The sequence below is a fragment of the Dermacentor silvarum genome, chromosome 7 (genome assembly GCF_013339745.2).
Source record: "Dermacentor silvarum isolate Dsil-2018 chromosome 7, BIME_Dsil_1.4, whole genome shotgun sequence".
Classification (NCBI taxonomy): domain Eukaryota; kingdom Metazoa; phylum Arthropoda; class Arachnida; order Ixodida; family Ixodidae; genus Dermacentor; species Dermacentor silvarum.
Genome location: NC_051160.1, coordinates 68,799,773 through 68,814,665, shown reverse-complemented (window position 1 = coordinate 68,814,665; position 14,893 = coordinate 68,799,773). Strand labels below are relative to the sequence as shown.

The following is a 14,893-nucleotide window of genomic DNA, read 5'->3' as shown; positions in this document are numbered from 1 at the left end:
CAACCCTGAAATTATAGTCTTACATGCAGCTTAAAATATTTCATGCTGTTCTCTTTAAGAAGCCAAGAAGAGCAATATTTTGCACAGAAGGCGATGAACATCTGTCCAAAAGCTCCGTTCGAAGGGTGCACTAAGACTTTCTACAATCACCTGCATATTTGATAGAGCAGAAAAGATGTAATACCTGCTTCTCTGTGTTTTCTTGAGTATTCTATCTGAACAAAACAATGTAAAAAAGCCCACTTGAATTATCGACTTCAATTATTCGAGAACGCCTTGCTGCTATAATTGAAGGAGATGGTTGGAATCTGCATGGTGACGCAAGGACAAAGTGACTTACTTCCTGGTCGCACCGTTGTTTCTAGAGCGCCGTTGCACAGAATATTGGTCCTGTAGGCTGATTGTTCTCGGTGAAGGCGGACTGGCCCTTGCAATGGCGTTGTACGAGAAGTTATGAACGACGCCTTTTTCGAACAGCTTTGAAGCGAAACTTCAAGGGTGCCTACGGACCTCTGATAGGTTCATATCGTGTTGAACGTGCAACAACAGCCACGTGGAACATGCACCCGCTTCCAATCTTAACGGTACGTTCCATGCTGCCCACTGCTTCCGTCACTCCCTCATTGGCTCTAACAAGGAGCTTAATGACCACGGCGCTGAGACGGCAACAACGCACGGAGAATGTAGCGTAAAATACCAATCGCTGAAACACACTCGGCTTTCTCACCGCTATCAGTGCAAAATCCGGATGTTTATTTGACGTTTGCCTTGGGCGATATCTGCAACGACTAATTGGGCAGACCCGGGGCTTTATTTCAGCGCTGCATGTGAAGCCTTCGGATTTTCTAACATTTTTGTACACCATGTCCAGTATAAGCCTCCAGTTTGCTTGTACGGTCTATGGGCATAAAACCTGCGTTGCGCTCCTTCAGAGCAGCTCCAGGTATGAGAGGAAATGTTTTTATGATATCCAATCATCATCATCATCATCATCATTATATTTTATTGTATCCTTAAGGGCCCTTGAGGGTATTACATAAGGGGGGGGGGGCAACGTTCGAAAAATGTTGCGTACATCAGTCATGTGAGTTGTCACAAAACTGAAACATTAATAATAAAGCTTAGACAGAGTAAGTCAGTGAAGTAACAATAAATAAAATAAACAAAAACATTACGTTTAATAAGCTCTGGCATGTTGGACAGACATAATGGGGGGACAACGTTCGATAAATGTTGACATACATTAAACATGTTGAGTTGCTACAAGAATGATACATTAATATAAAAGCTGTGACGCAGTAAACCATACAATTAGCAACAATTAATGTATGTATGGAAAAAAAACACCGGCTAATCGTAGAGGAGCTTGGCATTCATCATAGCTCCCCATGATGCAAGAAACTGAAGCAACGAAAGCCCCAGATATATTTGTGTACTTCAGAGCCACTTAGCCACCGAAGGAACAAGACTGCAACTCCATTGAGGTGGTCAACCCGAAGGATGCCCTCCAGTGTTCCTAGCCAAACATGAACCGACAAACTTCTATTGCCAATGTGGCAGATTTATGGCAGTTTTTTTTTCCCTCATATATTATATACATTATTTTTGTAAAGCTATTATGCCGTTGCCTCGGCTGAATGAGAAGGCATCGAGCAGCCACGCAGCCTGTCAAATCATTTGTCATACTAATAATGTATTACTGGTACTTTGTAGGAATATCGGAAGGCTTGGCCTCTATGAGGCCAATGTCTCGGACACTGGATCTAGGAGTAATATTGCCACAGTCGAATATGCAAAATTTCATTGAAACACACTTTTCTAATTACATAATATAAAAGTGAAAAGGTCAATTTTAATATTTCTTGCGAAATAAGCAGTTTGGTGATCAGGAATAACTGTCAGATCATAATTTTTGTGCTCACCACTTGTAAAAGAGCACTGGACAGATGGCAGCGTGAGAATCTGAGATATATTTTATTGCTTTGACACAAACAAGATTTGTCACCAAATTGCTTATCGCACAGACGCAAATACCAATCTAACAAGAAGTAATATACTGCCACTTATTTTAGGAAGATTTATTGTTCAATACAATACGTAGAAAGGCTTTATTAATGCAGTGGGCGGTGGGCGCTGCTACGTTCAAACACGTGGTGACGCGTCGATTACTTGCCTCATCTGCGTCCCCGTTTAGAATGCAGGTACATGACGGCCGATGTGGCTCAAGAAGCCTTTGTTTCGGGAGAGGTCGTTGACGCTGACTACTGGTTGAGGACACTAAGCTTTGGTCACAGGTTCAAATGACATGTAAAGGTGCTTTCGTAGCTCATTAAGCTTTCTCCAACCCGCACGAGCAGCGTATATGGTACTTATTTAAAACTTATTCTAAACTATCTCAACTTTCCGCTTATGAATTCAATCAGGATCACTGTATTGCTATTCGTTCTTTATTTGCCAACTACTTTGAAGCAGTGGCTTGTCACGTTTCTGAATCAGCGAAGTTCTTTGGTGTGGTCACTATCTCATTATTTTCCGCCTAATCACTCGCAGGTGTGCCCAGTTGCAATGTATTTGTTCTTGCTGCACACAAGGCTTGGAACGTAGCTGTTCTGTTCTTTTTGATAGCTTGTAGCAAGTATGTATTATCACTAGTACCCCGCTTAATCACGTGGATCGTCACGAAATATTCAGCTTTGATCATTTGTGCGCTGTCGGTGTAGTCGCTGTCACCCATGCTTTGGCGCATTGTTTGAAGTGTGCGCCCTTTCACATATCCTTAATACGTTGGCGATAGAGTGTACGTAAGTTCGCGTGCGAGTGGGGTTAGATGTGCGTAGATAATGTGTGTGAAACTCATTATGCCAGGATGTGGCGCTAGTCTCTTTGTCTTTCTTTAACGAGTGGTACTCACTCTTGCCGACGTTCCGGGGTTAAAGTATTTTCTTTTGAGGTTAGCGATACAACGCTGGCGTGCACGCCACCTAGACGTAGTGAGCTTTCGCGGTTTCTAGACGTGCCATCACATACAGACGCAGTAAGCACAGCCCGAAAACTTTCGACAAATAACAGATGGCTAATGGCGAAAACGGGTACAATCGCGATTAACATTTTCCTTTTCTTCGGTGTAGCCATGCATAATCATTCTATACACGCCATAGCAGATCGAAAGTTTTCGCAGTTTTCGGCACGTCGCGTGACAAACAGGCCAAGTGGGGGTCACCCGAAAAACTTTTGACGAATCGTGAAGGGCTGACTGTAGAAATGAAATAGATACATTAGGAATAGTCTTACGTTATAGCGCCCCAGAAAGCGGTTAGTTCCAAAATTCTAATGCCTTTTCAGTAAGGCCAATATTTTTGGCAATACATCTAACTCCACAAACTGCACATGCATTCATGCCTCAATAAATTCGTGTCTCAATAAATTGGTGTCTTGCCACATAGGGACGATGAAAGCTGGCAGTTCAGAATCATGTCCTAGTTTTGCACAGCTTCCTTGAAGTAGAATCAGCAACACGTAGGCTTCCCCAATATGATCTTATATGACGTTGAACAGCTTACTCTCTCAAGTTTATGAAGAGCGTGCCCGAAATGAGAGACTGTTTATGCTGTCCACCTTTTTCAGTGAGTGTCTACTTTGTACACAGGCTTATAAATGTATACGTAGTACAATGTATATAATGCTCTTCATTCCATGTGTGGAGTATATCCCTGCAAACGGCTAGCCAGAGTGGCAGTATTGTTTCTCGAACGCTGTTATGGCGTCCAAAGAGCGTGTGCTTGACACTGCGCAAACATGCTCATTCAACCAACGAACAACCAGAATGAAACATGCGACAAATCCATGGGCGAAGTTCTCCACCACTGCGCCTATCTTTTTTAATGTTTCAGCCGCAGTGCACCTCAGATAAGGTCCCGATTGCTAGATATACCATTCCCAAAATTTCTTTTTCGCATGGCTTAAAAAAAGTAAGATCCCTCTTGTCTTTCCTAATAGAAAATAATTATGGCTACATCTAGTTTAAAAGGCAAATCATGATGGTGGATGGAGAAATTCAGTGATATAAAGTATCAAAGTTGACCGTGTCGCTCTGCTGTACTAGGAGACCTTGAGTTCGAGGGCTGCCTATTTTATTGTACACCATTTACCCGTTCTTCTTTCCTAAACCATACAATTCAGGCAACTACCTTGCTAAGACATTAAGATTAATTAAAATTAAGAGGCCCCTTGGCCAAATAACTAGTATTTAGATTATTTTCACATGGCTAGGGGGGGGGGGGGTCTCTCATGTTAATAGCCATTCGAGATTTAAACTGAGTGATATACTTACCAAGAGCCAAAAGCACACTGCAGCAACAGACGCCAAACAAAGTGCAACTGTGAGAGTGGTGGAGTCTAGTGAAACTAGGGAGTCCGGCAGTTCTTAACACGTAAAAGGGCAATACACCACTGTTCTTTCCCATTTTATCATACTGTGTTGCACCTTCCACTGAGTTTCAGTTACACGACAATGCAATCACCAAGAAAAACTCACCTATGCTCCGTTTTATACATAGTATGCAACTCTCTAAAGGTTAGAAAAGCATGTTGCAGTGAGTGAGCTTTCACCAATAAATAATTCGGCGTTTTTTCCAGCAATTCGATGAAACTGTCCTTTATTAAAATATAAGATCGCATGAAAAAAAAAAACACCGCCCAAGCACTGCGCACATATGGATAACCAGCAAAGCTGAAACGTGCGGCCAAGGTGCTTAGCAGTTGGTTAATCCCGGCGCTGTATTGAAGCCTTTCTCAATTATTGGTTACATGCTTGTGTTTCTAGTGGAACGGAAGCGCCAATGATGGGCGGATGCTGCTAACCACGACGCCGAGCTAACTCGAGATATCGAACGCATGCGACAACAGCGAGCCGAGGAGGCGGCGTTGCGAGCAGAGCTGCAACGACGTCACTAACGGTGCTGCCAATGGCGCGCGTGCTTTGGTGCGACGTACAGAACGACGTAACTGGCGGCGCAGCCAATAGAGACCTTTTGTGGAAACATGTAGCTAACGGTTTTTCGTTTCGCCTAGCCATAAACAGCTTTCGCTGTAAGAAATCTATCAAATAAGGAAGAAACCGTGTACTCGTACGGCTGCTAATACGTTGTTAAAATCAATTTCTCTTCATTATTTTTCTTTTCGGATTTTTTATGTGCAGCCCATGGCGGTAGCTGGTCGCTGAAGCGAACGCCGTTGGCTCGCAGCAAAGCAGGGACGGAATGCATGGCACAATAAATTTTCCGGCGGAACTTCTTGCGTATATTTCGCAGAGTTGCACGCTAAGTATGAAATATAGTATAGACGAAAACAAACTCACAGCCACAAGAGCTACTCACAAGAAGCCCGCTCCAATGCCTCTTGCATTGGTCGCTGCACAGTTTAGCTCACTTTAACATAGATGGCATATGGCAGCAACACTGAATTCTGCACGGTGAAAATTTTATAACATTCATATTTAGCCAATTTGGTAAATTTTAACTTAAAATGGCGATGATAACTTTGCCCCCATGAGGACTACAATATTTGAACAGGAACGCTTCTCTATTTTGTGAATATTCTGTGCTAAACGACTACATGCCTATAAAGTTATGAGTTTGAATTGAATCAAATTCTGGGGTTTTACGTGCCAAAACCATAATTTTGATTATGTGGCACGCTGTAGTCGGGGACTGCGGAATAATTTTAACCACCAGGGGATCTTTAACGGGCCTCTAATGCAGGGGAAACGTGAATTCTCGCATTTCGCCCCGATCTAAATGCGGCCGCCGCGGCCGGGATTCGATCCCGCGACCTCCTGCTTAGCAGTACAACAGCATAGCCGCTAAGCCATCGCGGCAGTGCTAAATTATGAGTTGATTTGCATTTGATGGGCTAAGCAGCGGCCAGACATTGGCTGTGAACTGTTTTAAGGCAATCAAATACATTGGAGGACTTCAACAAACGAAAAGTTAAACTCCTTCTGCTTTTAAAGTACACGTATCACTCACTGTAACTTGCAGTTATCACTAAATGCGCTCAAGTTATAAAAATTAAGTTGGTCACTACGAAACAAAAATTTAAGTCAAATCTTACCTGTGCCCTAGAACATGGCACCACGAGGCGAGGACTAATACGCTATTAGTGCTAGTAGTGCAACTGGCCCCATAACTGCGAAGGTATCTGTAACGATATGCAGAGGTTCTAGAATGTTATACCAATAGAGAAGAAATAAAGTTTTATATATTATACAGCTGGGAACCTTTCAAGCTGTAACTACACTGGCGACAGTGTTCTGGCATGTTGCATAGTCTGACATGAAAACCACGAAGCAAATATATTTCAAGCTATGTTTCAAATCCCCAACCTCATTGGTCGGGCGTTCCGCTTCTATTAAATACCACTGACAGAATATTTATAGCTCAGCCGTATCAAAGTGACTCCCTCCGCGGTCATGGAATTTCTTCCAGAGTGCCGTGTGTGTTGAACAGCTTTGTAAACCGAAACTTTGTGGCGCCTGACTACTTTCACTAAGGTTACGTCGTGTAGAAATTGTAACAGCCATGATAAGTGCGACACCGTCTTCAAGTTTAATGGCGCGTTGCGTAATTGTAGGCGCTTCTGTTTGATTGGATGCCGCCATTTTGACGGCAGCGATGTGCGATAACTGAAGCGTGGAGAAATATCAACCTGAGACACGCATTCACGTGCCTGCGTTAACAGTGCAAAATCCAGATGTGCATAGCTCATTCGTCGAAGCGTTATCTTAAAATACTGATTGGATACATCCGCTTTCTTTGTTTACAACTGCCAGTCCATGTTATAAGGATATGAAGGGTAGATATATTGGTAGTTCATGTTTAAAATGAGAACAGCGCGAAAGGGCAGGGACAAACGAAGACAAACACAGCGCTGACTTCTAGCAACTTTGTTGCCGTAGGAGGAGGAGGAGGAAACAACTTTATTTTGTTGACGTAGGGAGCACCATGTATATATACAATGTGGAGGCACGCGCGCAAACAGGGGCAGCTATCAAAACTCTCGTATTGATGATTCGGGAAAACAGATCACTTGCCATGTGTTGGTAATACGCGCGACAGATGTGCAAGGGTTAAAAGGGATTGAGATGCGTAACCTCCCTTTTTGTTTGGTCAATTGACGGGCAACTGCACACAAGCTCAAACTTTCTAATATGACCCGCTTCAATAATTTTGCCTGTCAGCTGCGAGCGGTGTTTAGTTAAGACCTTGTAACGCTCCAGCAGGGGCACGCAGCCGCAGTCAGGGCAGTGAATTCCAAGGTGGCCTTGAACCGTGAACCGAAAGGTAAACCACAGTGGTGGCACAGGGCACAAAGCGCGTTCTGAGTTGCACAGAGCATCGAATTCTGCTGGCACCTGGAGCATTCACAAGATTACAAAGCTTGGATAGCTTTTTCGGAGCATAAAAATACAACTTTGGTTCCAGCGTGATGCCCACTCTTCTTCAGCCTATGCGATACGTTGTGTAGGTAAGGCAGCATAGCAACACTCTTGTTTTCAACTGGCGCACGTCGTGGCTGAGCTTGCACACTGCGATTCAGCTGCTTAGAAAGCTTTTCTGCGACTGCAGATGTTAATGCCCTCCGGTAACCAACGCTAGGCAGGCGCCGACCTGCGCTTGGAAACTTGTTGCATTGAATGCAGGCATGACCTCCTAGGAGCGTTAATAAAGCAAACGTTATTTATACCCCATTTCACCAGTTCTTAATGTGCTCAGTGGAAAGATCAAAGGGGCTTCCATTGATCTTCACTAAAATCGAGGGTTAACAGGGAATGCTTCAGCTACCTGCGGTTGGCAGGAACTAGGTTTTCAGAAACTACTGGGATGAATTGTTACAAATTACTGAGAGGTTTAACCGAAAAAAAGAAAGAGTATGGTTGAGAATAGCATACAGACCGCAAAATGTATGTTCCATAGCATGTGAACAAGGCTTCTTAATTGACATTCGGCCTCTAGAGTCCATGAGAGTAGGTTTCTCTCGGTCATTCACTCACGAAGGGGCCTCATCATGAGATGGAAGCGTACGGAAGAATAAAAATGGGTTGCAGGGCATACGACAAGCATTACCAAATCATGACCGCAGCTTACCGCTATGTTTGAAAAAAAAGTATACAATCGTTGTATTCTCACGGTACTAACCTACTCGTGCAGCGCAAGAAGCTGCAGGTTAACAAATTTAATACGCCGAAGAAGCTAAAGACTGCGCAACGAGGGATCGAACGAAAAATATTGGGTGTATTGTCAGGATTTAGAGAGACGTAGGTGTGGATTAGAAAGCAAACAGGGGTCGCTTGTTTTCTAGTTGACATTTGGAAGCACAAAGACCTGGGCAGGCAATGTATTGAGTAGGACAGATAACCTGTGGGGTATTATCGTTGCAAAATTGGGTGCCACGGTAATGACAACACAGTGGAGGATGGCAGACAATTGGTGGTGTGGTAAAGTTACGAAATCTGTAGGCCCAGCTGCAAATCAGCTAGCTCGGGACAAGGGCAATGGAGATCACCGGGTGAGGCCTTCGTCGTGCAGTAGACATAAGTCTATATAATAGAATAACGAGGATGATGAGGATATTGATAAGGATGATGTGCTTAAGACGATGAGCAGGAAGGACCATATTTCTGAATAAATTCGGCTACGATACAATGGAAAGCCGAATTTACTCTGTCCTATAGCCCCGTGGGCCTCTTCGAAGAAGGGAGTTATGGCCGTTGTGTGGGGATTTCCTCCTGATCATCCGCTCCAGTTTCCGCGGTTTAAATGATGACCTCTTTGTTCAGGTCTTGCTGTTGTTAATGGGAGACGATGCACTGTGTATGTTTACCTTGTCATTGTGCATCTGACAAAGGAGAGCCTCCCTTTCCCTGCTAAGGAACTTGACGAAATTTGCAGTCCTATTATGGGGTCAACGAGCGTAAAAGAGGGGAAATTGGAGATCGCTGAGAGAGGCCCTCCTCCTGCTGGGTACATAAATAAACAGGTGATAGTGATTATGATAATAATGAGGGCGATCTTGAAGATGCTGTTGAAGATGGTGAAGAGCAAGTACCTATGGCAGCGCTGCCACAAGCTCTTCCTAAACCACTAGCACGAGTGCGTGTTGTCGCTATTAGTGCAATTATCATTCCTAGGCTATGTAATGCTATTTTCTTGGATTTCTGTCTGTCTGTCTGCCTGTCTGCCAGTGTCTCTAACTATTTCTCATCCAACTTGGATCTAATGATTTAAGCATTGGGCTGCTTTGATGACTATAAACCCGGTCCGAAAGTAATCGTATGGCTAACGTGCGTCACGGGTATATATAGCATTGTTTATGTGCCGTTTGTTAGTTAACCTGTTACACGCCAACTTGTGTTAGCAGTTATGTGGCACTATTTATGCGTCACTCTTCAACATATAAACTGAATCACTGCGTATGTTAAACTAGGTATGTGCCACACTTCAATGAACTTCGTTCATGCGAATTCGGGTCATTCGGTATGGCCAACTGGGTATGTGCTACTGTTCAATGAACCTCTTTACCGCACACTTGGGTCTCTGGGTAAGCGTCACTGTCAATGTACCGCTCTTTATTGAATGTCTTTTACGCCGACTTAGAGCACTAGTTATGTGTACCTGGGTATACATCGCCCTTCAATGAATCTCCTTGGCGCTAACTTGGATCACGGGGTATGGGCCGCTCGGTATGTGCCACCCTTAAATGAAAACAAAAAAAGAATCATTTCCATTTCTGCGGTGGTGGACCGAGTGCAACCTGCGTCATAAATATTATGACGATGTAGTCTGAATATACGAGTATGCTCAAACAAGCGTCAGGGGAGGACGTCGCTGCGGTGGCTCTGTATGGCACAGCTTGTCCGAAGGGATGCGCATAAAAGCACACCGGCTATACACGCCCCATACATGGAGCTTTTCGGTGGTTGCGCTAGGGTGTGCCAATACATTAACTGCTAATTCGAGTAACGTCGATAAACATAAGTGGTGAGATTGGTTCTGCGGGATTTTTTAGAACCACATCAATACCTTACTTTTATGGTCTAATGGGTCGTTAGATGCGGCATGCTGATATTCTGAATAGACCATAGCAATTCCGGAAGGACGAAATATTTATGTTAGAATCTTATTCACCGTAGTGCCACTGTACTTTAGCCATCGCCAGGCCTTTACAAACCGATTGATGCTACTATCGTGTTAAACGTTTTGGTTAATTCTGCGCTAGCATGAAATACAATCCTTGATACGAGCACGGCTCAATCATAGTAATTCTCAAAGCATTGAGCTAACTGTTCCTTGGAGGAAAAAATTTCATATTTTTGCTGGGTGCGCCGCGCGCAGTGCAGTATGAGGAACAAATTATATATTTGACAGTGAGATGCAGTGCGCATCGAGACTTATTAATATCTGTCTTGAAATAGTCATTTTCTCGCTATGCTGTGAAATTCAAAGCTGCGTGTTCTTTTCTCACAGGGCACCAGTCATTCAGCAATAAAATTCTATCAACCCTGTCTTCTGCTGCGTAACAGTGCCCCTTAAGTCGTCGCTCATAAAAAGTAATATATTTGATGAACGGCATGACCGCTGTAACTTGTTGACTCTAATGGAAACTGTAATTTAAGAGTTCCCATATATCAATTAGCATTCATGCCAATAATACAATTAAAGGAAGAGGAAGCCCAGTGCCGGAACCTATGCACGAAAAGCAAGCACTCATACTCGGAAACAAGTGAAATACAATGCGCTGGAACTTGGGAAGGTTTATTACACTTTCTGCTGTTTCAGATGCGGGTAGCCCACGTTAAACTTCTGTAGCAGTCAGCTGTGGCTGTGCAAGTGCTTCACGCTACAGCCTTGTCGAGTGAGATGTCCGCAAAGTAGAAGAACTGATAGTTCCATATTGCCCGGAGCACGGCGGGGAACACCATGGAGAGGTACTCAGTTACAACCGTCGGGGCCAATCCGGCGCCATTGATCTTGAGTACAATGTTTTCGGCGGTGACCGGAAGTACAGGGCCGTCATGCGAAAAGCTGACGTCGTTAAATCCAGTCGCTGTGACACGTAGCTGAGTGGTGAAGCGCGAAACGTCGGCCTTGAGATCAATCGTGCCTTCACGGCCCTCGCAAGTCTTCCATGGCCACGACACGACGACGTCACCATCGTTGACGAGGTCTACCTGAATCATGCGGGTTCCGTTGATGCAATAGGGGATCGCAGGGCCGTAAAGACTCAGTTTGTTCATTCCTGTAGTGTTGACGCCGAAGAATTTGATACCAGCAAAAGACATTCTATAGGTCTCCGATATGCGTTCTTCGTACTTTGGAATCTTGGAGAGCATTCTTGAAATGGCAGCATCCACGTCGATGCCCGTGAAGTCGCAGTCCACGGATTCTGGAAGGCACAATTATTGTACGTAAGCGGTTTGTTTACGATGCAATATGGTGTCTTACAACATGTTGGTATACAGTGGAACATTGGAATGTCGTTGTAAAACAACATTGGATACCTCGGGCGGAATTCATTAAGCGAACTTACGAACAAATTATGGCGTAAAAAATATCTCACGAAAAAAGCGTATTCGCAAAGCTAAAACTGTTCGTAAGATCAGCAAGCTTGCGATGCCCGCCGCTACAGAGACGAGTGCTGTAGTCGAAAAACTGCGTGTATGTAAGGGTAGCAATGTGCGAACTTCAGTTCTTCCGCCAAAAGTAAGTGTAAGTCGATTCACAAAACCTAAACAGCCGTCGCAGATGACGAGTACAAAAAAATTTCTATGATAGTTATGTAGCCTTCTTACGAAAATAATATGTATATCTACAATGCTAAAGCTCACGTAGGTAAGCGTTTGAACACGCTGTTGCGGCTGATTGGCCAGAGGCCACAACTGATGGCCAAGGATGGCGCGTGCTTATATCTTTGTGCCGTGCTCTGATTAGTCATCTGAAAGTGCATTGAGCTGTTTAAGTGCATAATTTTATAGAACGTGCGCTGCAGTGGAAGGTAGTAACATTATTGTTTGGCGGCGAGCGTCTGCCTAATTTCTGATAGTCTGTATTTCTGTATTCGCGCAATAGCCTGAATTTTCATACTCGTCATCACACTCTACTGGGTGTTAGCAAATAGAAGTGTAGTGTCCGTCCCTGCCAACGATCAAGTTTGTCATTGATGTGTTTTGAGAGCTTCTATTATATTTTTTTCTAGTTTGAGCTTGTGTTCCTCATAAAGCTGCAGATGATTATTTTCCTCTATGCCCTTGAGGCTATAATTCTTCATGCGAGATGAACAATGAAAAAACGCCTAAACTTTTTTTTAATTATCAAAACTTGTTGCTGTTGCACAATTCGCTGTCATCTTCCTTCCGGCCTCGGCTTTATATATATAGCTCATAGTTTTAATCCAGCGCCAAGTGGAAGCGACGAAGTGTCTGTGCCCACAGCGTTGCTCATTCGGTGGCATACGGTGTGAACCAACGGATCCGTACGACGGATGGAAATACTGTCTAGGATATGAAGCGGGATGTCAATACGATGAGATATCAGAAAAATGGCGAATGATATCACGTACCACCATTGATGCGAAAATCATGTTGACGGCTTGAACACGAGTTAGGCTGCGAAATGGAAATTTGGAGGACGCTTAAGCTTCGTCTTTAAGAGTGGAACGCGATAGCATTCAAAGATCCCCGACAACTTATCAGGCTTCCCAGCAGCTGCAGCTTTTTTGTGCAACTTCACCTCAGCGCGCGGCTGCCTTGGAGGAGAGCGCCATCTGGATGGTGTTTTCTCAAGGAAGGAACCGTGGCGTGCCGCTTTATGAATTGTATAAATGCCGGAAAAGGGGTTTGTGTTCGAGTTTCGGCGTAAGATAATTATGTTTTCTCGTACATTCAAATTACAATCCGACGCTATCACGTCTGTAGGTTGTGGTTAAGTCGTACTTTACGGTTTTCCGACGGATTTCACTTGAAGAAATTCAATTTTGTTCACTAACGCCTTGCCCATCGCGGAGGGCCTGCACCGTCGTGGTGGTTCGGGTTGACTATTTCTGCCAACGAAGTCGGCGCGCCAGCGCCCACGCCGATGCCGGATTTTCAGCGACACAGGCCCTTAACGCTGTCGCGTTAAAATACACCTCACGAACACAGCGAAGAATTCTCGCGAGAGTACACACACGCACGCACGATCGCAGATTATGTATATATATATATATATATATATATATATATATAACGACACTGATAAGTATCACTGGAGACACATCGTTTTTGGTATAAAAAATGGCTGCGGCTTAGCTCAGCTATTCCTGAGTTTGCAAAGCGTAACATTGGTTTCACCTGGTTGTGTCTTCGTTTCACTTGGTTAATCTTTGATTTAGCTGTAATTATTAGACTTTGGTATACACTCATCGTTAAGCCAGGTATGACGGCTGTGCCTAGGTCGGTGGCTAGACATGTCTGTGATTAGGCTTGGCATTCCGGACCCTCTCCAGTGAAGCAGCTCGCCGGGCGATATCCACTGGGTGGTCAGACGCCGCTTGCCGACGACGGCTCAAAGCCACCCACTCCCGCGCGGGCACCGTTAGTCGGGCACCGTGACGAAGTTCAGCTTGCGGTAGTCAATGCATAAACGAGTGTGTTCTCCCCTTTCGTTTCCGCAAAAAATGATAGGTGCGGCGTAGGGGGACAATGAAGGCCTCACAACACCCTCCCTAATCATGATGTGACTTGTTTTGTCATGCCCATTCATTTCCTCGGACACTTTGAAAATTATTACCTCGAAACTGGTTCAGTCCTGAGAATTCGTTCTAAGTGGATACCCTTGCGAACTCAGCGGCTCTAATTCGTAGATTAGAAAGATATGCCATAAAATTAAAAATACAAAGTTAATAGGTGTAATTATGTTAATTATTCTATTAGGCATTTTGATTTCTCGTTGATGTATTGGTCGCCTGATCGAGCAGTTTCGATCAAGGATTATAAATGTGCTATCTGCCACAGGAAATTTGGTGCAGCTAAAATGAAACACCCTGTATATAATTATTTAGGCTTCTGTTTGTTGACCTTCAAAGTAGTGCTAGGGCATGCTCCTCGGCTCGGCATTCTCAAAGAATTAAGAATGACATGACATTTGCATGTCCTGTAACCTGATATATGTTCCTACTGCATATAAAATTTCATAGCTGATGACATTCAACATTTCCTTTGAATTTTTTTGCAGTTGACCTACCCTTATTCATGGGCAAATGCGTATATATCGATTCCTGGTGAATCTCCCATAATGATCTGCCGTTCTTCACGGTACCGACGGGAAACATCAAGCTACACCCAGAAACAATAGATGTTAAAATAAATAAACAACTTCGGTTCTAAGCGGAGCATAAACGTTGCATGACATTACACTTGACAGTACAACATGAAATTTAGAGGAAATAAAGTAGTAAATTTACACTTAGATGTATATGGAATTTAATTAACCATTTCAAAATGGCTTCGCTGAACATACATTCCAACATGCGCGTTCCTTATTATTTTTCTGTCACTGAAGACCGGTGTAAATTTTTCTTACAAAAGCGGATGCATAAAAATGGAACGATCTCTCACCTGTTTCATACGCAAAACCAGCAACCGACACAGCCAGGCAAGTGATTGCAACTAGGAATGTTGTCACCGTCATTGTCCTTCAGCCTGCAAACACGAAGGGTGAAATAGCTGTAAATTGCTTTCTCTTTCGAATAAGTTGATCAATTTAGCGGAAACATCAAAGCATTGGTTGTTTCGCCAAGTGATTAAAATTTTAGGCTCAAAATAATGGCTGAAGATCACGCGAGCTACTTAATGCCTGAA

General features: G+C 43.8%; 2 protein-coding genes across 7 annotated transcripts in view; both read right to left on the bottom strand.

Annotated features, from left to right (window-relative positions):
* The window catches only part of LOC119458159 (uncharacterized), a 96,763-nt gene extending 96,261 nt beyond the window's left edge, over positions 1-502 (bottom strand). For 3 of the 6 annotated variants that reach the window (XM_049670806.1, XM_049670804.1, XM_049670805.1), the window contains exon 1: positions 341-498. The gene's annotated coding sequence lies outside the window, so the exon portion shown is untranslated. Of the gene's footprint in view, positions 1-340 lie in introns of all 6 variants that reach the window. The other 3 variants (XM_049670803.1, XM_037719985.2, XR_007467884.1) reach the window with 2 other exon arrangements.
* Positions 503-10,824: 10,322 nt separating this feature from the next.
* LOC125946791 (uncharacterized) lies at positions 10,825-14,800 on the bottom strand. Its single transcript, XM_049670801.1, has 2 exons — positions 14,651-14,800; positions 10,825-11,442 (listed from the first exon to the last, which is right to left on the bottom strand). Exons 1-2 carry the CDS (start codon positions 14,721-14,723, stop codon positions 10,892-10,894), a joined length of 624 nt encoding a protein of 207 aa, XP_049526758.1. The 5' UTR covers positions 14,724-14,800; the 3' UTR covers positions 10,825-10,891.
* Between the last annotated feature and the right edge of the window lie 93 nt (positions 14,801-14,893).